Source organism: Carya illinoinensis, chromosome 7 (genome assembly GCF_018687715.1).
Source record: "Carya illinoinensis cultivar Pawnee chromosome 7, C.illinoinensisPawnee_v1, whole genome shotgun sequence".
NCBI lineage: Eukaryota > Viridiplantae > Streptophyta > Magnoliopsida > Fagales > Juglandaceae > Carya > Carya illinoinensis.
Genome location: NC_056758.1, coordinates 42,239,137 through 42,266,342, shown reverse-complemented (window position 1 = coordinate 42,266,342; position 27,206 = coordinate 42,239,137). Strand labels below are relative to the sequence as shown.

Here is a 27,206-nt window from a genome sequence, read left to right as displayed (position 1 = left end):
CCCGTATCACTTAAATACAAATATTTTTTTAATTTTAAATATTCAATTTTTTTTATTTAATCATTACTTATAATCATTATAATTTTTTTAAAAATTTTCAACAAAATACAAAAAATAATTCTTTTTTTTAATCTCAAACAAATATAATATTAAAAAAATTATACTATAACAATATTTAGATTTTATAGTATTTATATTTAAATTTTTTTATTTCCTTTCATAAAATCTAATAAAATATCATAACTCAAACAATTTCATTATTATTAACAAATTATTCGTCTTATCTAATTCTCCAAACATTCGCTTAATTTCTTTTTAAGTTGCGTTTACCTTTTATTTTAATTTAAATTTCAAGTTAATAATGTCGTGATTTCAAATTCATTTTTAATGAGATTTGACATCTATGGTATTAGAAAATATTTAGGGCAGGTTTGGTAAAAACATCTTTAACTTAAAATTTTTATTTTAACTCAAAATTTTTATCTCATCATTATAATTTTTTTAAATTTTTACTTAAAATATAATAAATAATTTAACTTTTTTAAATTTTAATTCAATTTTTTTAAATTTCAAAACAATAATAATATACAAAAATAATATTTTAAACCTTTCGTCTCAAATCAAAATTCTTACTTACCAAAGTTGGCCTTAGTGCAAGCAATCAAGAACGTCAGTCGCTAGAAAATTCGGGCATGGAAAGACAAAAAAGTATGCAATGAATTATTAAACACGGCTACTTTTGCTGATAGTACGTAGGACGCGAAATATAGTTGGGAAGGAAAAGCTAGCAGCAACTGAGCTCAGCCCTCTATTTCATGGCCACAACAGACATCAGAAACACAAGTTCAGCCATTACAATATATAGTAAATTACAAGAACATAGAAATCCTCAACCACTTGGAAAAGCTTGGGTAATGATAACTGCGATGGCTGGCTCATGGGTACGTCTCATGCGTCTATACTCATGCAAGAACAGCTAGCGCGCGTTGCTCTCTGATCAGAGTTCTTAGCTTTAGAAGCACATGCAAAAGCATACCAGACACAAAGCCAAGCGCTGCACTTGAACCCACGAGTGAAACCGCTGTGCAAATAAGCATCACAAAGGATTCCTCTTTGGAATTCATGTCCCTGCAAGCCATGGCAAGCTCGATCCCAGCAAATAAGAGCAGAACCCCCAAAACCCCAACGGGAAATTGGTACAAAATCTTCACCAAAGAACTCCCTAATAGTAATCCCAAAACCAATTTGGTTGCACCAAGAACGGCCACACACCCACCACTTCTGCCACCAAACTTGTACTGCCCTGCTAGCCCACCCGCACCATGGCAACTTGGCATGGCTCCAAACCAACAGCCTATCGCGTTCATTAACCCTACCGTCACCGAGACTGAAGTGGCTGAGAACTCTCTTCCGGGAAAAAGATCGGATGACAACTTGCACACAGCGATCACTGAGTTCAGAATTGATAGGGGTAGTTGAGGAATTGCACCCTTAATGAAACCTTCCTTCCATGCATGCTTAGATATCTTTACTACTTCAATAGAAGATGGCCCGAATCTAAACTCGTTCCCTACTTTAGTTCTTACAAAGGCGATAACCACACCCAACAGAAATATAATAAGGGCAGAAGGAAGCGAGAAGATAATTTTCCTAAATTTTCTTCCTTTTCTCATAGTCCGTTCTTCGTCACCCATATTGCCATTGAGGTCTTCTCTAGGCCTTTCTTCATCACCCAAGTCGCCATTGGTTTCTTCATTTGTTTCCTCCCTTCGTTCCTCGCCGGCACCATTAACGATAACGATAAAACAAGCACAAACAATAGCCAAGATCAACCCGTCCAACCCAAGCCAAGGCCTTTCACCCTTGGACTTCGATTTAGAAAAATCCTGACTTCTTCTGATGTATTTAATCGCGTTTAGTGCAAATGACAATCCTTGCGCCAGCTGAATTCCTCTGACAACAGAAAGGGGTATTAGCTTATACACTAGCTGCATCAACCCAGTGACACCCAGTACAAGCAGGATCCCCCCGGTCAAAATTCCGGCAGCCATGATTTCGGGAACCCCAAATTCAGACCCAGATATCGCCGCGGCCGCAATGGCCTTCATGGGCTGGACCGGCATAGGGACGCCATAAATGGAACCGGTGACGATGTTGTAGATCCCGGTAAATATCAGTGTCGTGCCAAGGTTAAGATCATTAGCTAATGTCAAGGCCAAAACTATGGGTATGTACGTGCCCAAGTCTCCCATTGCCCCATTCAACTCGGCCCATTTCGATCGGAAAACCAAGTTCGTTTTCACTTTGTGTATGAAGTTGGCCGGAGAGCAGGACGTGGGTTTGTGGGGATCATTGGTTTCGAAGGTTGAAGTGTGTTGGAATTGGGGGTTTTGGGACTCCATGCATGGAAGTGCAGTAGCTGAGAAATGTGAATCCAAATATGGGGTTCGGGCTTTCTTATACAGGAAGAATGTCCACTCACATTCCACTACCACTCATATTCCAGAGTAAATATGGCATATGGTGGAAACAGTTGATATCCAATGCAGTGCTGAATTGAGTTGGCAGAAGAGAAATGCTAATTATATTTAAAAAAAAAAAAAATTAATTTTGTAAAAAAATATTTGAATTGAATTGGTCAAAATACTTTGGTTAATTAGTTCTCACTTTGTTATCAGCTAGATTGCGGTAGTTATGACAGGATCTGATACTCTTTATGATTTTTTAAGATAATTAGATAACGAATTTGATCTTAAAATTGATTTTAAGAATTATTTTAACATAATTTATTCGAGTTTTTTCACCCAATATATACTAGGTGTGGATTGTTATCACGATGAGTATGAGAGGCAAACATTGGGAGACAAAATCCTTTACTCTTAAAAATGGAAAATGATACTTGAACCCTTAATATTATTATTTTTTTAATAATTAAAAATAATAAAAAGATGTTAAAAAAATCAAAAGAAAAGAAATTCTCAAATGCACTAAGAACACTTTTAGCTGTACATACCAAGTAGTCCCTAGCATTTTCTCTTAAAAATATATGCTCTATTTACGTGAAGTTACATCTATCAAATATACTACAGAATTATTTGCGCCTGCCTGATAATTAAAGACCCTGTCTTAATAATAACTAAACAAAAAGGGATTTTCAGGTTCTTTTTAGTTTATTACTTATTACATCACAACTCCTCAAAGAGAAATCCTACAAGCCGGTCCATCTAATTATCTTCATTTAATAGCCTGCGAATAATATACTGCCACATAAACTTTCCATCACACTTAATGTGAACCAGCACTTACATGGAAAAATATTTCTTGCTAAGTGACAAAGCCACGTTCAGGACAACCCCTCGTAACTCACCTCTGCGCAGCCCCAAAGCCGAACGCGACACAGCCCTTCGCAACCCACCCCTTCACAGCTCGCAACCCTTCACTTTCTATCTTTTTCTATGTTTTTCCGAACCAGTTTTGGATTTTCTCGAATACCTGGAGCTTTGATTTTTTAAAGATTTGTTGGTTCTTCCATAGAAATCATAAATTCTTTGTCTGTTCTATCAGATTCTTGGTCTTCTCTTCTATCCGATTCTTGGTCTTACTTGTAGGTTTTGATCTGATAACTGATTGTAAGATCTGGGTAATGTTCTGTTTTCATCTTTGGCGGTGGGGTTTTGTAAATCTTCACCTCAGGTGGGATTTTGAGGGTTTTGGGTGATTATGATTTGCTTTGTTATATATTTTTTTGTTTATTTATTTATTTAGTTTTGGACTGCTATTTTTGTTCATTAGGATTTTGGGTTTTAGAGATGATTATGTTTGTAGAAGGATGAGATGGCTAAGGTGAAATTGGAAGTGTTTTCTTGAGAATAAGCAATCGACGGCTGCTTCCAGCTTCTCTGTATCAGAAGGCAGTGGTAGTGCAACCCTCAAGTCCCCAAGGACGTGTAGCCCAACTCCAACATCACCCGGTGGTGGACTGGTGGCAGTGGATGTTGGTGGTGGAGGTCTGGTGATTGTTGGTTTTGCTCAGCGTTTCTTTTCATTTATCGACTGTTTTATCATCAAGCTCGTCCAAGAGAAATCAAGCAAAAAGAAAGCTATCCCATGCGCATGAGTGTAGCGTGAGTTTAGTGTAATTGTTGAGGTGGCAACTTCTAAATAGAGGGTTGCTTTTTAAAGAAAAGCGGATAGACTGCTTAGCAGCGTTTTTGCTCCTCAAATTCTCAAATAAATTCCCCATGGATTGGGCTTCGATAGGTCCGATTCCACAGAAAATAGCTTTCAAAGTCCAAAACTCTTTAACTGGCCCAAGCCGCTCCAAGTGCAGAATTTTGGGCCTTTTAGACTTTCTTTTTCTTTTTTCATGCAAAAGGTCACAATGTCCGATATTTTGCAAATTTTTTAAAAAAAAAAAAAACATGCATATCCATCTACCTAGGTGGCGCATCCTTATTGGATTCTCCATACTAGGTACATGGCTGGCACATCACGCTTGGCGGATAAGTATTGAAGTAGACTAATTAATTTCGTGCACGTATAAACAACTGACAATCTATCTCAAAAAATAAAAAGAAATAAAAGTAAAACCGACAATCTGACAGATCATGCTGACCAGAATTTCTAAATCAATTAATATCAGTCTAATCTTCCCACGTCATATTCCGTGATTTCAGCAATAAAAAAACATCTTCTGTCTAATCGGATAGGACACGTGGTAAATAATCACAGCCTCAGCTGAAATTAGTAACACGCGTCAGCCTTCCACTTGAGGCAATGATCAGCGCGAAGGATGGATACACTTGCTTTATACTTTGTCACACATTTCATCCCAAAAACGTGTAAGATATTTTCGGGGTTTTTAAATAATTTTTTAGTACAACCTGTAAGCGACAAATGGTTGGTTGGGAGCTTTCGCTTCGAAGGCTCTCGAAGAGCCCGTTTTCTTCGAAGCTATAAATATGAGAGTTTCGAAATTTCTATCGTCGTCTTTTGCCTTTCAGTTTCTCAACTCTCCCTTAAGCATACTCAACGTTAACGAGGCAAGCGAATTTGAAATCGGATCTCCAGAAGCTATAATTGGATCTACTCGGATATCCTGTATCCGAACTGGTCTCTCCGTGGATTGAAAGTTCGTTATCCCGTTGTTAATTTTATACAATTTATAGTTTCTCTTTTAATCAATCGCGTTTGGTAAATTGATGGGCTGTCTTTGATATATTACTCCATATTTAGGTAATGTAGAGACAGACTTTGGTTTAGATTGGAGTATATTCTGCTTTCTGAGAAATTTGTTCAGTTGACGCGGTATTGTTTGAAATGTTGCATTTTTTGATTTAGTTGGTGAGGTTGCGAAATATCAATTTTCGCTTTCTCTTTGGCGAAACATTTCGCTAGGCTTGTTTCATTGATTCTTTCGTTTGTGCGCGTACGTATGTGGTGCCTTCTATGTTTTAAGAAATTCGCTTAAGTAAATGAATTCTTCAGGTTCGGGGATATCGAATTCGCTTTGAGCTACGATAATCTATCTATTCGGCTGTTTTCTTACCGTGCAAAATCTGCAATGTGTGAACTATGGCGAATGTGATTCTTGGTTGAATTTGATGACGCCGAAGTTTCATTCTCGTCCTGTATCGGACAATGGCTTGCGATTGATTTCTGTGTTCGATTCAATTTTTGGTTGAATCTGGTTGTTTATTTTCATTGGAGTATGGCGATGGCTGTGCTGGTATCGTAGCAAATATGCTACGTATTATACGATTACGCTTTTGAACTTTGATTTTATGAGTACATTTTTGCTTGAAATCATAAAATATGCGCGAAGCTAGGGTAATGAGAGTGATTTTGCATGTTTGATGCATGTGGTGGTGTCTTTGCTTCGGTAGATTTTCTCATCATCAACTACAAGGTTTTTTGTAGTCGACATTTTCATGCGGTCATTCATTTATGGTTTTCTGGCATATCAGGAACTTCTTGGATGATATGTATTGTGCTTGAAAGTTGAAAAAGTTACCAACAAAGAGTTTTCCTACGCTAAATATTATTGGAAAAAAAAAAAAAAAAAAAGCTTACGAGTTGAGATTATGACTAGTTGCGCTTGAGTGAAGCATATTGGCAACTGCATCGGTTTTCCTGTAAGCTGTTTTCAAGGAATTACATTTCATCAATGGAAGTACGCTCATTTACATGACATTATTTTCATATTTCTAGCAGTATTCGTAGCTTTTTCATCCATGTTTTAGGTATTTTAATACTTCAGGTTGCAGGTGATGATACTTGGTTCCTTATCTAGGTCAATGACATCTATAGCTTTTTATGCTAAAGTCATTGGAAAAGCTAGTTGAGTTGGCTAGGATAGATGGTTATCTAGGTCAATGACATCTATGGCTTTTTATGCTTTAAAGTCATTGAAAAAGTTAGTTGAGTTGGCTAGGATAGATGGTTATCATTTTTTTCCTTCTCTCTTTTTGTTTCTTTTCCCTAGAAAGTTCAACTTTGGCTGACTAACAGAAGAAAGGCCATTGTTATGGAGCGCCATTTATTCTTTTCTTCCCCATGGCCTGTTCTAGGTCCTTATTATGTCCTTTTACCCCTACCTCTTTATAACTTCAACGTCTTTGCGACCCTCCAAGATTAAAAATTGTGCTGAAGAAACAGTTAGTATTTGTCAGCCTTTTGTTTTCGCTGTTAGTGTTTAAGGAAGAAGGAACCGTTCCTTACAAGAATTGGCCATTGTAATCACCACCTCTCTTACTTGTCTTCAGTTTCATTTCTTGACCCCTAACAAGCTGCCGAGGTCCTTTCTCCTTTCTAATTCTTTAACTTTTCTTGAAGCCTGTCAATTTTATGATCCATGTTAGTGCTGCTCCACTAACTGGGTAAGGACTGCATCTTGAATAGGCCTCATGATAGAGAAGGCTGAATTTCCTTTCTGACAACCATACCTTTAAGTATGACAATTCTTGCAGTTCAAGACTTGATTAGTTAGATAATGAGAGAATTTGCTGAGCAAAATTATGATTGGAGAAAAGCCTGTCAAGTCTTTTGAGATAAGATTTATGGTAAGTTCCGTTGTCGATGGAGACTTGGAGCAGCATTGCAGATTGAGGTAGGCTTGTCCTTGTCGGACAACCAACATGACACATTTATTCAAGCTCACACTCTTGCCCGTTATTGGTTATTGTTCTTTTTAAGTTTTCAGAATGCATTTGATCGTGTGATGCATTGATTTTACCTTAGGTTGGGGCGTCTATTGGCCATCCAGTATACTGGATTTGGTTCTGATACCTCTTCAAGGAATCAAGTGATCATGAGATGCTATTGTTTACTATTCACAGCTGGAGGCTCGGGAGTTCCATAGTATGGGACTCTTATAGATCTACTTGTTTTGATGAGCCCTTCTCTCCAAGTATTGCTGATTGGAGCCGTTCAACCTTACTTGGGTTATGCTGTTGCTGATTCCGTTTTTCAGCAGCTGTCTAGAAGAAAGCAACAGTGTCGTGCAGTATTTGCCTGGCATGTTTGGGTGGATGGACATGCCTTTCGAAGGTTTAGAATGATTTCTAAACTTGTTCTTATATGCAGGTGCTTTAGGCTTACTGCCAGCTTCTAGATAGTTCAAAGTTTCATCCAAAGTATTGGTGGGGAAAGTGGTTATGGCAACTAAGCATTGTGAGTCTCAACAAATTGTGCTGGAAGACATGCAACATATAACTTTTAAAAGGAATGCAATGGAGGCTGTGTGCTCTCAACAGTCAACTCAAGAATGCATCCTCGCGGAAGAGTCAACAGATTTTATAAGAACTGCTGAAGTATCAGAGAAAGGATTTATGCAATACGGGTAAAGTCTTGCCTGTTTATCTGCCACTTTTACTTGCATCGTAATTTCCTAAATTTTGATAACTGAGGTCATAAATGTTATTTACAGATGTTCACATTATAGGAGAAGGTGCCGCATTAGAGCTCCTTGTTGCAATGAGATATTCGATTGTCGCCATTGTCATAATGAGGCAAAGGTGAGTTATCTGTTCATCTTCGCATAATCTATTTTGTATTTGAGTTTTAAGTATCAATTGATTTTTACTTATTCTTTGTTGTGCAGAATAGCATTAATATTGATCAAAAGCAAAGGCATGACATTCCCCGCCATCTAGTGACACAGGTCCATTCAGGAATATACTCTCTTTGTTTTTTGGGCTTCTGATGCATTCTTTGTGGTTGGAGTACCCTTTAGACTGACAAAATTACCCCTTGTTAAACATTTTCAGGTGATATGTTCACTCTGTGGCACCGAACAAGAGGTGAGTATAAACACATTTAGTTCCATCAAGCATTTAATAACCAGGGTCCAAAAACACAGTTTGATATAATAGAGCTCATGCATCTTATGCTTGTAGAAGTGGCTTGCTAATCAAACATTCTGTACCAAAGGTTGATTAATCATAACTAGGATGTGATTGCAAATCAAGGACAAAATAATATGTTCGGCTCATAATTTTTGTTCCCTTATAAACTTCTTTTCATGTTGACCTCTTGGAAGTAACTATTTTCACCCAACTCAAGTTGCTTGTTTTTCATGTTGACCTGTTGGAAGTAACTATTTTCACCCAAGTCAAGTTGCATGTTATGTTTGTTGCTGCTATTACAGGTTCGGCAAGTATGTGGTAATTGCGGTGTATGCATGGGGAAATACTTCTGCGAGACTTGCAAGTTGTTTGATGATGATGTGAGTAGCAATTCAACCCCCCCCCCCCCCCCCCCCCCAAATAAAAAAAAAAAAAAAATAGTAACAAGGATCTCAATTTGCAGTGTATTTTAAAAGTATTCATGAATGTTGGTGGCAAAAAAGGTGCACCACAGAGAGATGTATTTTGTCCTTGTTATATGGTCTTATTTTACCCCGATTTGCAAATTTTAGGATGTCTTTAAACTAGTAATTAATTTAACAGAATTTATTTGATTGTTTCTGTTTTCCTTATGCTGCAGACTTCTAAGAAACAGTATCATTGCAATGGCTGCGGAATTTGCAGGTATGATTGATCATGTCGCTTATTGGGTGGCCTTTAGAGCATATTAAGGGAAGACCTACCACAGATTATAAAATCTGGTTCGCGTGCACATACACACACCTATATGTTTATATACACATGCATACAAACATACAAACGAATGTGTGTCAAGGGCCTGTGTAAGGGGAAACCGCAACTCTGCATTCAAGGGATTGCTTATTCATAATTGCATCTCGAGAATTTAGAGAAGATTTTACCCTTTCTTAAGCCACCATCAGCGAACACTGTCTTCAGTTACTGTTATTTATGTGAATTTTATTTATTTATTTTAGGAGCCTCTTTACACATTTTTTAATTTACTTTGTTGCAGAATTGGAGGGCGTGAGAACTTCTTCCACTGCTACAAGTGTGGTAAGATACTTGCCTATTCTCCTCTTGTCATTTGTATTACCTAATATTCTAATACTTGGGAGCTTGGAAGTAATTAGTCCAAGTGATCTGTTAAATATCTTTGCTTATTATATATCTGATCATGATGAAGGTTGTTGCTACTCAATTCTTTTGAAGAACAGCCACCCTTGTGTAGAAGGAGCTATGCATCATGATTGCCCCGTTTGCTTTGAGGTAATACACGCCACCTTTTGTTCAATTTTTGGTTGATGTAACATTTGATCCGGATGATTGAAGCTTAATTCATCACAAAATGGTGATCTTCAGTACTTGTTTGATTCAACAAATGATGTGACTGCTCTGCCATGTGGACACACTATCCACAAAAATTGCTTGAAGGAGATGCAGGATCATCTTCAGTGAGTGTTGGCAGTTTCCTTTTTGTCTTTTAATTTTTTTGTCTCCCCTTCAATATTACAATTTTTTGCATTCAACCGTACTGACTTGCTCCATCTCACGTTGACAATTAAACAGGTATGCCTGCCCTCTCTGCTCCAAGTCAGTCTGTGATATGTCCAAGGTATGGGAGAAATTTGACATGGAGATTGCAGCTACGCCAATCCCAGAACCTTATCAAAATAAAATGGTCAGCCTCTGTCTCTCTCGTTGGGTTCAAATTTGTCTCTGCCAAGAGAGAATTCAATTGTACTACCCTTTTGGTCAGGAAGTTTTCAAATTTGAACTGTAGAGGTTCGGTATCCTTATGGTTTAACCTCGTGTTCTTAGTTTTTTATGGTCCAAAATAATGCACCGATTGCTCCTTAGCTTTCTCAAATTTTTGGAAACACTACTGTCCAGAAGCCCTCCGTAAACAGTTGTTAGAGATGGTTTTTATAGTTTAGAAAATCTGACGGAAATACTGTTTTGCAGGTTTGGATCCTTTGCAACGACTGTGGGAAATCATCAAAAGTGCAGTACCATGTGGTGGCTCAGAAATGCAAGAACTGTAAATCCTACAACACTCGCCAAACAAGAGGCTGATCAAGTGCAGCGGCTAGAGCCATGACTGTTACATGCGTACTCCTATGTATGCACAAGTAATTGGAGGGGTGGTTATTCCTCCGACCTCTTTCTCTTGGTCATCGTGATCCTTCTTGGTCATGCATCTTGTTCCCGGCCAGGAGATCTGTCAAGATCCACCCTATTCTGCCACCTGTTCTCCGCCAGGAGATCGATCTGCCACGATCTCCTGTTTCCTGCCTTGTTTTCATTTTTTTTCCTCGTTACTTTTTTCCTTGTACCCTATTTGGCTTGCACTCATAGAGACTAGTCTCATCTGTGGCGATCATGCGGACAGCGTGTACGATTCGTGCCCTTTCTAAAATATGTGAGACAATATAGTAATGTCCTCATGTACTTGGGAATTATTACCCTATGGTTTTGGTAAAACGAACTCTTTTAACAGCCTGATGAGAAGATTTAAGGCTCGCAAGCATACTGTACATAGTGAGATTTAAAGATACAATACCTCTTATGGTTCGAATCGCGAGGCAATTCTGTTAGAAAGAGTATTTCCTCCAGCACCTCTTGTTTTAACACTTTCGACTACTATGCGGAGGAATTTGTATAAACGAAAATCTTTGGTATGAAAGTGAGGCGTAAAGTCTCGAGAAGGAAATATACAATGGATTCTCCAGCTACGGGCTATATTTCGTAGCACTGCAATGCCTAAAAGTGCTGTCTGCTCAGATCATAACACCCATGCAAGAATTTACGGTCTTGCTTTATTTCCTTGCATAAGGGTTCCTCCATGGGGGACCTAATTTAACATCATTAATAGATCATAGCAATAGCAGATTCTCCGAGGGAACTATGACGGAATATGTATAAAGACATTGATAAACGAACGAGACGAACCAATTTCGTATTTTACAAGTCAAAATTTTACCCGTGAGAGGGAATACATATATGTATGTGAATATCATGCTGATTTTTTTTCTTCTCTTTCATAATCTATACATTGCCACGCAAATCTACTCTTTAACTGTGGCAGAACTGTAACCCTTTACATCCAAATGGAGTCAGATTCAGGCCTAAAATGTGGATCTCGGGATGATTCATGATTTGCTGCAATTTCTATTGGGCCACGTGACTGATTTTTTTCTCCACATATCCTCCCCCAACAGCAAGTTACAACATATTACATAAGATAAGGCTAACCCAAAACTCCTGACGATTTGAAATTAGCCTCAACAATGTCAGATGGCAGTCAAAGAACGGCAACGGAACCAAAACAATGGCACATAGGAAAGCGAATGACCGTATAAGCCCTTGTTTTCAACATTTCAGGGGTCATCGATTTTAAGAAAGCACTTTCAAGTAACCTCAGTGCAATCCTTATCGAAAACCGTGGCTGTTGAAAATCCAATGCCCTCAATTCATCTTGGCCAAAACTAAAATTCTTCTCTATAATTTCTCACTAGCAGCAAATTACATGTACTGAGCCAACCATTGTTTACACATATCGAACACTGGGAGTGCATTTGAATGTAATGCCTGCAAAACAACAATTGGCACAAAGATAAGAAAATTTTCCCTCTGATCCAATGGGATAAATATCAAGAAAAAAAAAAAACAAAGCCGTCAGATTGGACAATGCGGATGGTTCATTTCAATGCAATTTGGAAAGAATGGCATGCCATATGCCATTAATAACCTGCTGGGTCATGCGATACAGACCAAAGAATGGCATCAAAGTGGACCAAACCCTCCAAGGCACAAGCCATATGTGCCATTATATAATCGAACATCTTCGGGCAGCACTCAAACGCAGCCTCCTCATAGGAAGATGCTTGATTTTGATTCTTGACACCAGCTTGGGTCAGGAGCGGGGCCTGTTAAACCTTCTTTGGCTTGATGTTGCCATTTTTTTTTTTTTTTTGGATCAGATGTTGCCATTAATACACACACAGAGAAGAAGCTAATAAACTTTATCAGTCACTTTTTATTTTCCATATTTGTATGGTCAATTCTTTTTACCCTACAATTATACAAGCACAAGAACTTTCTAGTTTCAAAAGGGGCATCATATACGGAAATATTAACTACATTTAATGAATTGCAATTGATGGACCAAAACAGGATCTCAAAATGCGGAGCACCACAATCCAACTAAAACTTAAAATAACTTTAAGTTCCCAGAGAGAAAGTTAGATGACGGTTAACCTGATGAGCTACATATTGGACATCAGCTACACTTCCACTTCGAGAAGCAATTTGGAAAGCACTTTTTAAACGACCACAAACCACACAAGCCAGAACCTTCCTGCATACACAAGTCAAGATAAAATGTGTTGGATGTCTCGCATAGAAACACAGAAGAAAATAATGGGGTATCGACAGAAAAATGGTCATGTAAGTCATGAACTATGATATCATTATTATGGTGAAAACTAAAGCACCAATTTGATGCAACCATTCTCATATGTTCATAAAAAATTACTTGTCAGAAAAATTTTAATAACTTACCTGTTAGAAAGTAAAATAATAGAATGAAATAAACAGAAATACTTTGTATTTGTTAACCAAAGCAGTATTAATTCATCATTGCTAAATGCATTGCCCCTCCCCAATTCAAAGCTTCACACTACTTATTAAACTACAGATAGACATACACAGACGACACAATGTAAGTATACAATAGGGAAAAAGCCAAACAAAGTGGGTGGCAATGACCCTCCATGTACTTGTCCACCAAGCATGTGTGTCCCAATGGTAATTTCAGTACATTACTTTGGACTTAAACAAGAGTTAGTCAGCTTGATTTTTTTAGAACCTGTTTTACGTCTCCATGAAAAATAGTTAAAAGTCAACCTTTCTTTTTTTAAAGTAAGTGTGTGTGTGTGTGTAGAAGTCAGTAAGACAAAAACTTTTTGGGAGACAAAATCATAAATGTTCCAAAAATTCTAAAATAGGTCCAGAGACCTAACCTGAAAACAACCTACCACAATCTGTTTTCATGCTGATGTCAAATAGGCAACGCATACAAGTGCATTAATGACACTGTCACATACATTTAAGTTCACTAAAAAATAATTATGGACAGTACAAGACTCCATATGTGCGAGATAACCAAAAGTATATAATGTAGCTGAAGAAACAGTTACCTGTGGCTGCTGGTTAACATGTCTATGAGACGGTCAGGGCGTTCTTTGTGTTTGTTAGCATAAACATTTATTGCAGCCCCCAAGACCTACAATGCCACATATAATTTTTTTTTTTTTTTTTTTTGTATTTTATTAGACGGTATATTGCAAGCAGAGCAAAATATTAAAATTTCCCAAGCTTGCAGAACAAGCGAGGCAATTGATGTAAGTATGAAGACTCTGGTAACACTTTGTTTTAGAAGTATACGAAGCTGGATGATTAATTGTGGATAGCCCCATACATGTGTTGGCATAACCAGCATGATTAATTGTTCTGAGCATTTTAATCCAGCATCATGCTCAATTATTCTGATCTAAGCTATTAGTTTAATCCCTGCATTTCAAATTTTCAAACATTTGTGCTCGTTCAACTGTATTATACAAAATACAAGGACGATGATGGCACTATCTTTTTATGACTACGGTAAATCTTATTGGCAATCAAAAGGCGGCACTTTCCGGTAAATGAGAAGGATGCATCAGATATATCTAACTCGAAAAAGTTAAGCACAGAACCTTCTTATTATTTTTTTCTGTCAACATGATTCCGTTTTTGAGAATCCTTCATACAGATTCACAATCTAATTCTGAATGCAAATATAAATTACAAATTGTACATATTTTGAGCAGGCCATCAGAATTTATCCAAGTTAGACGTAAGTCACATGCATGGCTACCAAATGGCTGACTGAACCACACAGGTTTGACTAGTTGCATTTCTCAAAGTAAAAAAAAAAAATATATCTTCATTATTCTAAAAGCATGCTCAGCATCCACCAACAAGCAGACCCATTAATGATACATTACCCCAAATCTAATATGTTTACCATCATTTCAGTTCTTCAGCCAACTCAACATATCATTGACAATATAAATGGTATATATCAACAGCTGCAAGATATGAAAAGTATACATGGATATATATATATATATATAATCTCATTACCTGGTCCCAATCATCATCTTCAATTGTGCCTTTTATGTTTCTGAAAAATTCTGTCAATTGACTGCCCTTTTTCCTCTCAGCAAGTGATGCAGCAACTCCAGCGTATATATCAACAGCTGCAAGACATGAGAAGAATATATGGATTTATATTTATATATATATATATAGGACAACCAAGATTTTCTCTCTGTACAACGAAAACTTAGATGAGAAAAGTATTCATTTTTTCTCTCCGATGACAGTCTACAGTCTGTGATGGCAAGATTTCAGCAATCTTGGAATTGTAGGGGTGAATAGAATGGGGTTTCCTAAACGCTTACTGATAGAATCAAAGGCTTTTTCATTTTCAAGGGAAGTTCTTTGCTCATTACTAAGAGAAGCTGGAAGGTGATGAATAAAGTGAGAATGGGGCTATCCACGGTGCAGTGGCTTGCCAAAGCATTGGAGGATTGCTTGAAGGGTGCAACAAAGGATTTCTATACCATGGTATGGGAAGGGAATCACAGCTTCATAGCGCAAAGGTGCTCTAATATTCGTGGTTGGTACATGGCAATAGTGGAATATGCTAGTGGTAGCAGGCGCAGCTTCATCTTCGTACCAGAGGAGGTGGAGGGGAAGGGATGGAGGTGTTGTGGGATTTTGTAAATGAAGGAAGACATAACAGGGGTAGTGCACCTATGGTGGAGGTGCTTCAGCCACAGCATCGCTCCTATAGGGAGGTTCTGGACGCATCATTGAAGACAGTGCAACCCAGTGACAAAGGTGGAGGTAGCGGCGTTAGGGAAGTTCCGAGAGGAGCCTCTGCAAGTATGGGTAATGGACACATGTATGGCAGGGATCCTCATACCATAGGGATAAATGCTGTGCAGTGGAAGGGTGGCAGTGGAAGGCTTGATGTCGGCTTGGCAGAGGTGAGCGTACACAATACGTTGCTAACGTGAAGGAGCAACTTTGTTTGCTTCAAGCCAGAGTTGACCTTTTAATATGGAGTGAAGAGGAAGGAGGAGTTGTGGGTGTGGGCTTGGAGAAAAGAGGCTTTGAAGTGGGCTTCAGTGTGGAGGAACCTGGCCTTATTAGAGAAAGGCAGCTTACAAAGGGTCATATGGGCTTGGACCCGTTCAATGTTGGTTCCAGTAGTGAGACAGCAGCCTGTGAGAATTGTAACCAACGTGGAACAACAATGCATGTGGGCCGATCCGTTGGGTCTCAGCCCATGGGGCAAAATGGAAGGAAGGAAAAGGGGACCCAGCCCGTATGGAGAGTTCGTGAAGGAGGAGATCCATGGTCTTCCACCGGCGGGACTCTGGTATCCTTGCTGGAGAACACTTCGACTTTGTTGCGAAGGGAGGAGGAACATGCGACGGTGACCTAGGTCGTGATGGTGTTAGTGGAGGAGCAGTTGGAAGCAAGCCTAGAAAGAGATTTGGCTGTCTCTCTAACTATGAGCGCCAGGTCTTAGCCGTATTTCAGCCGCAAAATGCCGATAAGCAACAGGGATGAAGTTCTCCCCCCAATAGAGGTTCTGAAGCAGACTGTGGTGGGGTGAAATGTTTCCTCCGACGAGTTCTCTCTCTCGGGAAGCGATGTAGGAGATGTTGAACCTCCATAGACGATTGTTCTGTTACAGGGACTTTTTAAATGGGAGGGTGGGATTAGTTTTGAGGAGGAAATGGGGACACCGATGGGCTTGCAGTGGGCTACTAGAGACGGGGAGCCCGTACCACTTAACTGTTTGTTACCTACCCAGTCTAGTGTTTTTGATTGGGTTTTACACAAGGTAAAGGAAATTCAATGTTGTGTGGGGATGAAGTGTGGCGGATTTAAAGAAAAATTCATGGGAATGCTCACTGTCATTGAAGTGGGCCATAACCAGCTTAAAAAATCTGGGTCCAAAAAACAGAGGGAGCTAAAGGGATTAATGTGGCCTCTTAACTATAAGGGCAGCTCTAGTTGCGAATGTAAGGTGGATATAGTATGTTTGCAGGAAACAAAGCTGAAATTTATTACAAGAAGACTTATTCGAAGTATCAGGAGCTGTCCATATGTGGATTGGGCTTACCTAGCATCGGATGGTGATTCCGGAGGTGTTTTAGTGATGTGGGATAGAAGGATGATGGAGAAAATAGAGGAATTCATTGGGGAGTTCACGTTGGCATGTTCCTTTAAAAGTGTGGAAGATAATTTCTTATGGGCTTTTGTTGGTATATACGGGCCAAACTTGGACAGCACCAGAAGGTTCTTATGAGACGAATTAGCTAGAGTTCATAGCTGGTGAGATCTCCATGGTGCATAGGCAGGGATATTTACAAGGTTTCCAAGTGAACGTTCAGGAGAAAATAGTTTGCAGTCAGCAATTTTAGAATTTTCGGAGTGTATTTTCGACTCGAGTTTGGTGTATATTCCTCTCATGGGGGGAACATTCACGTGGTCTAATAATCAGTCATGGTCTAGATAGGACAGATTTTTAGTCTCACCAGAATGAGAAATCCATTATTCAGACATATGTCAAAAGAGGTTGCCTTGTCTTTGTTCAGATCATTTCCCTATATTGTTAGCTTGTGGGCGTATCCAATAAGGGCATCAGTACTTCAGGTTCGAAAATGTGGCTGAAAACTAAAGGTTTTGTGGATAGGATCAGACAATGGTGGTCCTCATATAAGATTTATGGCACCCCTAGCTTTATCTTTGCAAGTAAACCAAAAGCTTTAAAAAATGATTTAAAGCTTTGGAACTCTCTTTCCTTTCGTGACATAGGTGAACAGAAAAAATGCATGTTAGTGGAGCTACAGGAATTAGAGAGATTACAGGAGGACTGGGTTTTATTCTTAGATGAGTTATCTTGGAAGACAGAGCTGATATCGGAATTAGAGAAGGTTACCTCATTGGAGGAAATTTCTTAGCGCCAGAAAGCAAGAGCTTTGTGGTTAAAAGAAGGGGATCGAAGTACGAAATTTTTCCATAAAGTGGCTAACTCTCATAGGAGAACAAATAACATTGAGATGCTAAATATAGATGGTGTGGCTTGTAAGGAGGCCCCTATGATTCGAGAACATGTTTCTAATTTTTTTGAACATTTGCTTACCAAACAAGAGTGGTGGTGGCCAAAGCTGGATGGACTAAGTTTTTGAGTCAATTGAACCGCATACTGTCTCTTGGTTGGAAAGGCTCTTCAAGGAGGCGGGGGTTCATGGAGTGGTGAGGGAAAATGATAAAAGACAAAGCACCAGGTCTATACGATTTTTCTATGGGATTCTTTCAATCATGTTGGGAGGTGGTGAGGGATGATCTAATGAAGGTATTCTAGGAACTTTTCTCGGTGGGGAAATTTTAGAAAAGCCTTAACGCCACATATATAGCATTGATTCCGAAGAAGATTGGGGCATCGGAGGTAAAAGATTTTCGGCCTATTAGTTTGGTGAATCGTTTTTTTTTTTTTTTTTTTTTTTGGGAGGGGGGGGGGGGGGTGTACAAGATAAGCAAATTCTAGACTCGATTCTCATCGCCCATGAATGCATAGATAGTAGACTAAAATCCGCCAATACAGGTATCCTATGAAAGCTGGATATGGAGAAGGCATATGATCACGTTAATTGGGACTTTCTACTCTACCTACTTGGGAGGTGTGGTTTTGGGGAGAGACGGTGTTCGTGGATTAGTTGGTGCATTTCAATGGCAAAATTTTCAGTTTTGATGAATGGTAGTCCAGTTGGTTTCTTCAATGGCTCCTGAGGCCTAAGACAAGGAGATTTGTTGTCCCCATTCCTCTTCATTGTGGTTATAGAGGTGCTTACTAGAATGATCTCGACTGTGGTCTTTAATGGCTTTGTGACTGGATTCTCATTTGGTGACCCCAATAGGGTTACTCTTACCATTCCTCATTTGTTATTTACAGATGACACACTAATATTTTGTGAGGCAGACTAGAACTAGGTTCGGGCACTGAGGGCACTTCTACTTTGTTTTAAAGCGACATCAAGTTTGAAAGTAAACTTTGACAAGTCAGAGGCCAAATGGCAATGTTTGTAACATCCGGTACCTGGCTAACGCTATTGGATGTAAGGTTTCCTCTCTCCCTATGCATTACCTTGATCTTCCATTGGGGGCTGCCTCGAGGGCCAAATCTATGTGGTATACAATGATCGAGAAAATAGAACCTAGATTGGTTGGTTGGAAGAGACTGTACTTGTCCAAAGGTGGCAAGATCACCTTAATCAAAGCATCTTGCCTAATTTACCAACGTATTTCATTTCTCTATTCCCAATTCCAGCAAGCGTGGCGAATCAGATTGAGAAACTTTATTGTAATTTCTTATGGAGTGGCATGAGGGATGAACTCAAATACCATCAAGTCAATTGGGATAAGGTATGCTCCCCAATCTCATCCGGTGGTTTGAGAATCAGAAATCTAAGGACTTTTAATCAGGTCTTACTTGAGAAATGGTTGTGACGATATAATATGGAACCGGAAGCCCTATGGAAGTTGGTGATTGAGACTGGGAAGTTGGTAACTTTGAAGAATTTTGTATTCTCTTGTATTCAGTGTTGCAACTGAGCACTCCAGGTGTTGACTACTCGTTGTGGTCGGTACCTATAGGTAAAGGCACATTTCTCGGTTCGGTTCGCTCTTTCTATAAGTCTCTCACACAGTTGCAGAACATTCAGTTTCCATGGCAAAAGATTTGGCGAAACAAGGCACCTCCTAAAGCGGCATTTTTTGCTTGGACAGCATCTCTGGATAAGATTTTGACAACGGATAATTTGTGGAAGCACGAGGTGATCATAATAGATTGGTGTTGCATGTATAAGAAAACTGATGAGATTGCAGATCATCTCTTACTGCATTTTGAGCTTGCTAGAGTGCTATGGGATGAAATTTTTTGCAGATTAAACTTAGTTAGGGTTCCTGCCTCACTGACAGCATTGCTGGCCAGTTGGATAGAGCTGGGAGGTATCCCACAAATCAAAGTTGTGTGGAAGATGGTTCTTATTTGTATTCTGTGGTGTTTGTGGCAAGAGCATAATGATCGGACGTTTGAAAACAAGGAGCACACAATAGAGGAACTCAGATCTCTTTTTATTAAAACTCTATTTCTATGGGCCTTAGCTGTAGATTTTAATGGCCGTGATGTTCATGACTTTCTTGTATCCTCTGTTTCTTCCTAGATAGGTGCTATCTCTTGTATATCAGCTTTTGTACTTGGGTTATACCTATTATTATTAATATAATCGTTTACTTATAAAAAAGTATATATATATTTATATGAGCACAAAACAGTAATTCCAAAAGCTATGCTACTATGATGAAGTATGAGAATGAACTGGAAATCATAATGTAATGGCTACCAGGAAGGCTGAATTCATATATCACTTGGAAAGCTAAATCAAAATTCTTCTCCACGAGAGTCTCAGCAATTTGGCATCTTCTCCTGCACAGCGGCAGCAAATAAGTCTCTCTTAGTATATAAATACATTTCTGGAGGTAGTACCCCACAAAAGAAGAATGTACAAATGCAAAGCCTTTTTTACCGAATTAAATTATAATCCCCATAAGATTTCATAGTTTGGAATCCATGTACAACATTCATAGAAAAAATGTACCATTTTAGCCACGAGAATTACCAACAGGTTTGTCTTAGAAAGGTGGATGAGAATTACATCCATGTTCAATAGCCTATGTCCAGGAGGCCCCCATTCCCAATCAAATTTCCTTATTTATTACTAGGAAGCAATTTATTCAAATATTCAAGTCAAAAAATCCATTGAACATATTGTTTATCAGTAAACAAGTTTTATTGATAGAAATAGGCATAGTTCAGGTACACGGGAAAAAATCCATTGAACATTCATTAACACTAAAACACAAACAATTAAAACATGTCCCTAAGAAACAAATGTGGGAAGCTCTAATGTGGCACTCTATGCTCTCCATTTAATAGTTTTCCATCAATAATCAAAAAACACCATTTGGGCTATGCCTTTTGCTTTTCCTAATAAAATTTTCAATTAATTAATAAAAAATAATTAAAAATAAAATATTTAAATACCACAAAGAGTTGAAACTATACTGATTGCTGATTAAAACCAACATTTCTTTTTGTATGTACTGATTGAGATTGGCTTTCATAGACACCAACCTGAATGTTTCAGGGTCATTTGGATTCCCAAAAAGTGAATATTTCCACTGTGGCCCATCTGAATCATTAAAGGATTTCACAACTTCCACCTATAACATATAACAAATCAAAAGGATGTTCGTGAGAACTTGACCAATGAAGTTTTCAAGAAGAGTAATCGTTGATAGATCACATTCATATATATTATCATGCTTTGGAATTTCATGACCAATCAGTTTATTAGGCAATGCACATTAGTAGATCAATGTCCACACGCGCATACAGCTATGATGACTAGCACACAAAAATCATCATTATGCGAGTAGTTAAGAAGCATGTAACTTTGGTTACTCAAATTTTGACAATAAGAAGACTGTACATATCAATGACAATATAAATGGTAAACGTTGATAGATCACATTCATATATACTATCATGTTTTGGGAATTTGTAACCAATCAGTTTATTAGGCAATGTGCATAAAAAGATCAATGTCCACACACACATACAGCTATAATGACTAGCACAAAAAAATCATCGTTATGCATGTAGTTAAGAAGCATGTAACTTTGGTTACTTGAATTTTGACAATGCTTGCATGAACTTCAGCTGAGGAAAACTATTTTTGCTCAAGTGAAAAGGTAATCTTCCGAAATATATTTTTTTTAAGTTTTAATTACATATTCATCAGCATACCCTTCAACCACCAATGTCCTCACTGAATATTTGAACATTGTCTTCCGGGATTGCCATCAGCTTACAAGTAATAAATTTTGCTCCATATCCAATAGATGTCATTACCTGAATCGAAACCCGAGCAGAAAACTTCACAAGTCCTTCTTCAGTAAGCTTCTCAGAAGCACTTTTTCCTCTAGCACCCTTTGTGACAAGCTTAGTAGAATCCCCTCCTCTATGTCGGGCGGACAAACCTTCATCAAAATGCATCTATAACCAGAGGGAAAAAAATCAATGACAGAAGGAAAAGATCTATAATAAAAACGGAGAAACTGCATACAAACTCATGAAGCATGTATTACCAAGCTATACATGGTTGTATTATCTATGTATATTGTTAAATTAGCAAGAAAAAAAAGCACGCAAAGATGGTTTGAATAAGTGATGTCAACCTTGAATTCCAAAGAAAGAGCATTGTGATGCAAACAAAATAAGATCCCCTTTTGTTTCACCCCAAAGGGAGGAGGGGGGAAGGGGAGGCCTTTTGGCCTGGCCTAGCGAACCTTTGCTAGCTGTCTATTTTTTCAATAGCTTTAAGCATGTGTTTCGACTAGTAAGGCTTCTTATACCAGTGACTAAAGATCAGAAGAGTCCATTTTTTCCCTTTTTTCCCCTTTTTAGTGCTTAACAAGGGTTCTAATCATGGCATTGCCGTAATCTTGAACTACTGTCCACCCAAGGTTTGTAGCTTACTATTCTTGTTACAGTACCAAATAATTTGTACTAATATTCAAGAGATGCGTCTGGTAAGTCAGTGCTTCTTGAAATGGTATTTTTACATATTGACCCCTTTAAAACAAACCATGTGTTAGAGCAGCCCCCTTTCTGCAATTTTCAATAAATTTATCGCAGATTGATGTGTCTATTGTACTTGCAAAGAAACAGAGCATTGTGAAGTTCTCTTTCTTCTGCTTAGAGAAAAAAAAAATTTTTTTCTTTCTTCTTCCCCCCTCCCATTCATCAATTTTAACCTGCTGCTATTCCATCTAAGATCTGGGAAAGTCCTCATACATAGCATATTCTAAATCTCACTTGTGTTCCAAAACATTACTCCATCAGTCTCAAACTCAACAAACATAATGTCCAACAACTGTAACAATATTTCTCAAGCCATCGTTCTACTCTAAATTAGACCAAATGAGGGCGTTTCAGATGAAATAATAAAGGACATACCTTAGCATGTTCCAAATATTTCACAGCTTCCTCTTGTGTAGAAGAGTTCATAAACAACTGAATACAACAAAGTCCAGCAGCAACGTGGTCCTTTTTAATAACCTGGACCATTAAATAACTTGGATCAGTGACTAAATCCAAGAAGACCTCAGATTAATCCAGCTAAAATGAATCTGAAGCAAGAAAATAGTTTCAATCAAAATTCAGCCAAAAACAATCTTTTGGAAATAATAGGAATTTAACTAACTCAATCAATGAAAGAATTCTGGTATTTTTTTAGCATAATAGTGAAAAAAGAAAAACAAGAATAATAACGTGCAATTCATGTTTGACCAAAAATGAATGCTGCTAAAAGGAGAAAGAGAATATAAAGTCTCTTACTACTCTAGATACAAACCTACAATATAGGAAGGAAAACCACGGAGGAATTACTGCGGAAACAATGTCAAATGAACATGTTCAAAACGAATGTAGGACCATTCCATTTGCCCAACATCCCTCCACTTAGACTAGACTAGTTCAACCCCATATCTGTACGAATTCTTTAACAATATATCCAAAAAGATAAGTGCTTTAGCCACAAAGAGATCCTATTAAAGTAAGCACACAAACTGACGTGGCTTGATACGATACGTTAGATTGTAAAACTACTTTTATTGTAAAGTAGATCAAACAGATCATATGAAGTCATGTCAGTTTGTGGGTTTACTTTTGTAAGGATCACTTTGTGGCTATAACACTTCTCATCCCAAAAAGCTTATTGAATCACATGGCAGCTTTGCTCTAGCAAATGTTAGTACCTCAGAGTAAACATGAGAGAGAGAGAGAGAGAGAGAGAGAGAGAGAGAGAGAGAGAGAGAGAGAGAGAGCGTAAATGATCCATGCTATATGGAGTCAGCAATATGCCAAAGGGAAAATGTCAAAAGATGAATAATTAAACAGACTTAAACTGTCAATTCCACCCAAACCTACGTCTTTATTAGGGGAAGGGGAGGGAAGAAGGACTAGAGGAATGTTATAACAGCCATCAAAGCAGTAGAAATACTTATATTTTCACCCTAAATTTGAAAAATATGATCTCAAAAAATTACCTGAAACTTGTATAAATAATTGAAATGTTTGTGTGTTTCACAATAGGTGCAAATTCTGACAAGGGCCGCAGCTGTATACTGATTTACGGCCACATCCTGCAGATTTGCTGAGGACATTCTTGTTGAAACCACTTCCTCAAGAACAGGCATCGCACCATAACCAACACACAACTCACACAAATCATCAATTGTCCCATAATCAGTCACCGAAGGATCAGGTCTTTGAGGAGATGAAGATGAAGTTGCAACTACCCCCATCGTTGATGGCTGGGGAGGGGGAGGAACGGCATTTGGAGGGAAAAACAACATACAAGCATCATTGTAGTAACCATTCCTAAACATAAAATACAGCAAATGCTGGCGTGCATACTGCAAAGATTAGAAGATGGCGTATTTAGAACCAGACCACCATAAATAAAACTAGAAAATTAATATTAAAATACTATGCTGTGAGAGATACTGAAAAAAGTGATAACCATACTGCCTGCAGAAGTCAACAACATATGGGGAAAGACTAAAGGGTCAAAGAAAAATATTGGAAAAGATTTAACAGAATTATTTCTAGATACCGGGTCAAAATAAATAGCACAACAAACTTTAAGCCAGAATCATTTCTGCATAGTTTTTATGTACTCAATATTTTGTGAACAAAGCAGAGTCGAATCTGTGGATTCTCGGATATGAAGATACCAAAAGGGCTATATCAACAGGGCATGTCCAGTAAGTGGTATTTGAAATTTCTTCATAGTTATATTGCGATTTTTTTTAGATAAACCTCTTAAAAATGCAAGTCTTTAACAGCTCTATTGACTTCTCCGTGTAAAAGCATGTCCATGTGTGCTCAGAATAAGAACTAAATTTACTAAACTAATTCAAAGAGATATCTGCTAGCCTAAATCCAGAAGAAAAATAAAACTGGGATCTAAGTGCCAGACATAAAAAGATAAGCTTGGTTATGAAAAGTTGAAGTTTACTTCTTGTAAATAGTTAACACATTCAACATATCGAATGCTGTCCAGATTGCTGCGAGGTCCATCTTCAAAGTCAGAACTCTGGGAGGAATTATTATCCGTGGACAGCTGAGACCGCCGGGATCTCTCTGAGCGTGGAAAGGTAGATGGCATGTATAAAACATTGAGATATGAATCAGCAGAAAGAGAATCATCCAGGATTGTAGGTGCACTTTTGGCCAAATGCTCATACCTGCAGTATATGTTTCATTGGTCAGAATGTAAGCCAAAAATAGAAACTGACAACCCGTATTTATATTTTTCTTGGTTATAGAAAATTTGTTTTGAGAATAGCTTAAATGTGCTTGTACTTATTCATAAGCAAAAAGCGACTGGAATTATATCAGCATAGAAGGTCATCTAGAAACACAACCAAAAGGATTCAACTGGTCTAACCAGACCAGTTACTTGGCTATGCCTATTATCAATACAACCGTTTACTTATAAAAAAAAAAAAAAAAGATTCAACTGGTCTGACAAGGTACAAGACAAGAAGAACATGAATCTATAACAGCAATGTTGCTAAGAGATGTAGTTAATTTTGATGCAGTTGACTACAGATCTCGCTTAGAATGCAAATATACAATGTGGATCTTTGGAAAACCTGAGCTTTTATTGTAGGGATGTCAAAAGATTCCTCACTTCACATATCACAATGGCAATGAGGATTTCATGTAACCCACCCCAAGTGGACTGGTGATGCCAGAATTTTCACCTAACGTCTAGTTGGACTTAATACTTGGCAAGTCAGTTATCTGTTTTTTTTTTTTTTTTTTTATCTAATGGTCTTCTTCGATGAAAAGATCTCATCCAAGAAGACAAAATAATTCAACTTGGCAGCTAATGGCAGTAGTTCTAGGTTTGCAATTATGCTAATTCAAATTAATTATATGTTCTTCTACAGTATTAGGAAGTATTTGCAATATACAAGATACAAAACTTTCAGCAAATATCAAGCCAATATTGTAACTAGCAGGGGCCAAGATCTTCTATAAATTAAAACTTAGCCTGGCATGGATCTTGGGACAACACGGCTCAACTACAAGTTCAACAGGACTTGAGCAGGAGGAATCAGCCCAAAAACTAGTGCTGGTTGCGGAACTCAAGCAGATCATTATACTAGAAGAGACTTCATGGTGGCAAAAGTCGAGGGCTTTATGGCTGAAGGAAGGAGACCGTAGCACTAAATTCTTCCACAGGGTAGCCAACTCTCACAGGAGATACAATAATATTGAGATGCTGAAGATTGATGGGGTAGAATGTAAGGATGAACAGAGTATTAACAATCATGTAGTTGGTTTTTTTGAACAGCTACTTACTGAGCAGGTGGGTTGGCGGCCCAAGCCCAATGGGCTGATTTTTGACCCTATTGACTCTTTGGACAGCAGCGGGTTGGAGAGGCTTTTTGAGGAAGTTGAGGGGTTTGAGGTGGTGAGGAAGATGGCTAAAGATAAGGCCCTGGGTCCAGATGGGTTCTCTATGGGTTTCTTTCAATCATGTTGGGATGTATTAAAGGAAGATCTTACGAAGGTGTTCGAGGAATTCCATTCGATCGGTAAAATTGAGAAAAGTCTAAATACCACTTTTCTTGCATTGATACCGAAGAAGGCCGGGGCTGTGGAGATTAAGGAATTCCGACCTATTAGCCTTGTAAATGGGGTTTATAAGATCATTTCTAAGGTTCTTGCAAATCGTCTTAGCAAGGTTGTGGGAAAAATCATCTCAAAGACCCAAAATGCTTTTGTAAAGGATAGACAGATCCTAGATGCAGTTCTTATTGCAAACGAATGTCTAGACAGTAGACTGAAAGCTGGTAATGCAGGGATCCTTTGCAAGCTAGACATGGAGAAGGCGTACGACCATGTTAATTAGGATTTCCTAATTGACATCCTTGGAAGGTGTGGTTTTGGAGAAAGATGGCGATCTTGGATCCATTGGTGTATATCTACGGTGAAATATTCAGTTTTGATAAACGGAAGCCCAACTGGTTTTTTCAACAGCACACGTGGCCTAAGACAAGGAGATCCGCTGTCTCCACTACTCTTTGTTGTGGTGATGGAGGTTTTGAGCAAAATGACCTCAGCCTTGGCTGATAACAGGCTAGTGACCGGTTTTCCGGTTGGATCCCCGGGTGGGGGAGTCCTTAATATTTCACATTTACTTTTTGCAGATGATACCCTTATTTTTTGTGAGGCTGATTACAACCAGGTCCGAGTCTTGAAGGCACTGTTACTTTGTTTTGAAGCAGTTTCGGGATTGAAAGTGAACCTAGATAAATCAGAGATGGTGCCTATTGGAGATGTGCAACGTTTAAGATATTTGGCAAATATTCTAGGGTGTAAGATCTCTGCACTCCCTATGACTTATCTTAGTCTTCCGCTAGGGGCTGTCTCGAGAGCGGCTCCGTTATGGGACACAGTGATTAAGAAGGTAGAGCGCAGATTAGCAGGGTGGAAGAGAATGTATCTGTCAAAAGGGGGTAGGATTACCTTAATCAAGAGTACACTATCTAACCTGCCAACCTACTTCCTGTCCT

General features: G+C 38.4%; 3 protein-coding genes across 6 annotated transcripts in view; 1 reads left to right on the top strand and 2 right to left on the bottom strand.

Moving 5' to 3' along the window:
- Positions 1 to 770: 770 nt before the first annotated feature.
- On the bottom strand, positions 771 to 2,539 carry LOC122316492 (molybdate transporter 1). The gene has a single exon (XM_043133050.1). The coding sequence runs from the start codon at positions 2,400 to 2,402 to the stop codon at positions 963 to 965; it is 1,440 nt and encodes a 479-aa protein (XP_042988984.1). The 5' UTR covers positions 2,403 to 2,539; the 3' UTR covers positions 771 to 962.
- A 2,367-nt stretch (positions 2,540 to 4,906) lies between these two features.
- Positions 4,907 to 10,941, top strand: LOC122316491 (probable E3 ubiquitin-protein ligase RZFP34). Of its 3 annotated transcripts, none has more exons than XM_043133048.1 (11): positions 4,907 to 7,840; positions 7,928 to 8,015; positions 8,102 to 8,161; positions 8,268 to 8,300; positions 8,648 to 8,725; positions 8,986 to 9,029; positions 9,379 to 9,419; positions 9,550 to 9,632; positions 9,726 to 9,817; positions 9,933 to 10,148; positions 10,329 to 10,941. In XM_043133048.1, exons 1-10 carry the CDS (start codon positions 7,656 to 7,658, stop codon positions 10,144 to 10,146), a joined length of 918 nt encoding a protein of 305 aa, XP_042988982.1. In that variant the 5' UTR covers positions 4,907 to 7,655; the 3' UTR covers positions 10,147 to 10,148; positions 10,329 to 10,941. The 3 variants fall into 3 exon arrangements, with proteins under 3 accessions (XP_042988982.1, XP_042988983.1, XP_042988981.1); XM_043133049.1 differs by having other exon boundaries at positions 4,911 to 7,840; positions 7,943 to 8,015; positions 9,933 to 10,044; XM_043133047.1 differs by having other exon boundaries at positions 4,917 to 7,840; positions 9,933 to 10,044.
- A 356-nt stretch (positions 10,942 to 11,297) lies between these two features.
- LOC122316490 overlaps positions 11,298 to 27,206 on the bottom strand; it is a 45,822-nt gene continuing 29,913 nt past the window's right edge. The window contains exons 27-36 of one of the 2 annotated variants that reach the window (XM_043133044.1): positions 24,635 to 24,863; positions 23,661 to 24,029; positions 22,570 to 22,671; positions 21,463 to 21,606; positions 20,683 to 20,771; positions 19,892 to 19,974; positions 14,550 to 14,665; positions 13,565 to 13,650; positions 12,624 to 12,723; positions 11,298 to 11,954 (exon numbers count right to left, since the gene is read on the bottom strand). In XM_043133044.1, coding sequence (XP_042988978.1) covers positions 11,889 to 11,954; positions 12,624 to 12,723; positions 13,565 to 13,650; positions 14,550 to 14,665; positions 19,892 to 19,974; positions 20,683 to 20,771; positions 21,463 to 21,606; positions 22,570 to 22,671; positions 23,661 to 24,029; positions 24,635 to 24,863 — 1,384 coding nt within the window. In that variant the 3' untranslated portion in view covers positions 11,298 to 11,888. The remainder of the gene's footprint in view (positions 11,955 to 12,623; positions 12,724 to 13,564; positions 13,651 to 14,549; positions 14,666 to 19,891; positions 19,975 to 20,682; positions 20,772 to 21,462; positions 21,607 to 22,569; positions 22,672 to 23,660; positions 24,030 to 24,634; positions 24,864 to 27,206) is intronic. The other variant, XM_043133045.1, reaches the window with a different exon arrangement.

Excerpts from the sequence above, each read along its gene's own strand:
- LOC122316492 (XM_043133050.1), bottom strand. The coding sequence starts at position 2,402 with ATGGAGTCCCAAAACCCCCAATTCCAACACACTTCAACCTTCGAAACC.
- LOC122316491 (XM_043133047.1), top strand. The coding sequence starts at position 7,656 with ATGGCAACTAAGCATTGTGAGTCTCAACAAATTGTGCTGGAAGACATG. Across the intron at positions 8,162-8,267 it reads CCCGCCATCTAGTGACACAG|GTGATATGTTCACTCTGTGG; the intron begins GTCCATTCAGGA and ends AAACATTTTCAG. Across the intron at positions 9,818-9,932 it reads GAGATGCAGGATCATCTTCA|GTATGCCTGCCCTCTCTGCT; the intron begins GTGAGTGTTGGC and ends ACAATTAAACAG.